The sequence below is a fragment of the Morone saxatilis genome, unplaced genomic scaffold (assembly GCF_004916995.1).
Source record: "Morone saxatilis isolate NCDOM2014 unplaced genomic scaffold, NCSU_SB_2.0 Contig21, whole genome shotgun sequence".
NCBI classification, from domain to species: Eukaryota; Metazoa; Chordata; class Actinopteri; family Moronidae; genus Morone; species Morone saxatilis.
In genome coordinates, this window is record NW_023339774.1 from 22,816,976 (window position 1) to 22,818,655 (window position 1,680).

General features: G+C 44.3%; 1 protein-coding gene across 2 annotated transcripts in view; it reads right to left on the reverse strand.

Moving 5' to 3' along the window:
* Positions 1 to 1,680, reverse strand: part of lmbrd2b (LMBR1 domain containing 2b) — a gene marked incomplete at its 5' end in the record, with an annotated part of 8,068 nt that overhangs the window by 3,402 nt on the left and 2,986 nt on the right. For both annotated transcript variants that reach the window (XM_035668568.1, XM_035668567.1), the window contains 2 exon segments: positions 564 to 669; positions 794 to 927. In XM_035668568.1, the coding sequence (XP_035524461.1) occupies positions 564 to 669; positions 794 to 927 (240 nt within the window).

Here is a 1,680-nt window from a genome sequence, read left to right on the forward strand (position 1 = left end):
TCTTCCAATACAGCATGATGTTGATATTAGTAAAGCTGATGGTCCCATTTAGAGTGCAAACAGACCATAAAGCAGGGGATGCTTTAGGGCGGGCTACCTTGTGAATTGACAGCTCATTCTCAGTGAGTCCGTCCAGCTCAACTGCACCAAACTTCAGATCAAACCTGTCAACAGTGGCTGATCAGATCTGGATCGCAGATTCTGTTTTGACTATTTCTCTCCCTCAAATCTGTTCAGCAACACATTTTCTGTTTATGCTGGAATACCAGATCCTGTTGAGAGCAGGAGAGGCAGGGCCAATGAGACAGTCAAACTCGGCTTTGCGTGACCACCTCCGCTGGCTCTGACTAACTGGAGGCTTTTGGATGGGGCTCAACAAAGTGATGGCTGAGCACAGATTCTGTTATTGATTATTGATTTTAAAAGAGGTGACAGATGTAGAGAGCCTGTATGTATTAGACAGGCTGTGGTGTTTGTCTGCGTGTCTTAGTGGCTGTGTTATGTACTGAGATATTCATACAGTCATACAGAGCGAATCCCAGATGGTACTGAGGGGGATTTACCGAGGTGTAAGCGGTCTGTTCCTTCTGCTGGTGGGAGATGGCAGAGTCCATGTGGATCAAGCCCAGGAAGTTCAGACACAGAGGAGGCGTTAAACGACAGAACAACCTGCAAGAGTGACACATCCTTCATCACATGTTCAGACTTTACTGGACGTCTGCTCCTCAATCACATTCTTGAATTCAGACAAAATAAAGTAAAATAAAAAGAGCATGATGGCAGAGAGACTCACATGCCGCTGAACTGGAGGCTGTAAGCATCAGTCTGGTGATGGGAGGCCAGGTAGTAGTAGTTGAAAACCCGGATGCGGAACACCGTGGAGTAAACGCAGGTACACAGGAAGAAGATTGTGATGAAGCACGCCATCTGGTGGACAGAAGTGTCATCACAAAGCAGTCAGATAAAGAGGTCAAAGAAAGAAAGGTCTTTTCTTAATTAGTGTTTGTACCTAATCTCTTCCTGTTTTCAGCTGATTAAACACTAATGAAAACATACCTATAGATATTATATTCTACTTCTGACAACAGAGCCTCCTCAGTGTTACAGGCTGCTCTTTAGCTGCTATGTTAACACCACTGTTCAGCCATTACACAGTATTGTTTCTGTACTGTGTTGACTGTAACTACATTTACTCCGTGGTTCTTCTGTTTGTTCCTGAATTTATCAAAAAGGTTCTTGTCGCCTGACAGAGTTTGCTGATGTGTTCTGTATTTGTTTCTCTCTCTCTCTTTGTGTGGCCTTTCACGGGAGACATGTGAAGCTGTTTAAAGTCCTCCTGGATCCACATCAGGGTTCCCGCTCTCCACTATCAGTGTTAGTATTGACACATTTAACTCCAGTTTTATTGCTGCTTCTTTAATGATGCAGGTTCATGAAGTGTCTCAGGTTCATTACAGATAGGTGGTCAGTGTTTATGGGACACTCGCTGGGGAGTTTGTCCTTACCCAGATCCAGGCTAAGGTCAGAGGATGCTGTATGTTGTTCAGAAGGTAAAGCCCCTGAGGCAAATTGGAATTTGGGGCAATATTAATGAGATTTGACTTGACACTGACTAATAGACTGATAACTAAAATCTGCCACTGTCTGTGCTAGGTAGTTCAGTCCACAGTGTATGGGCTG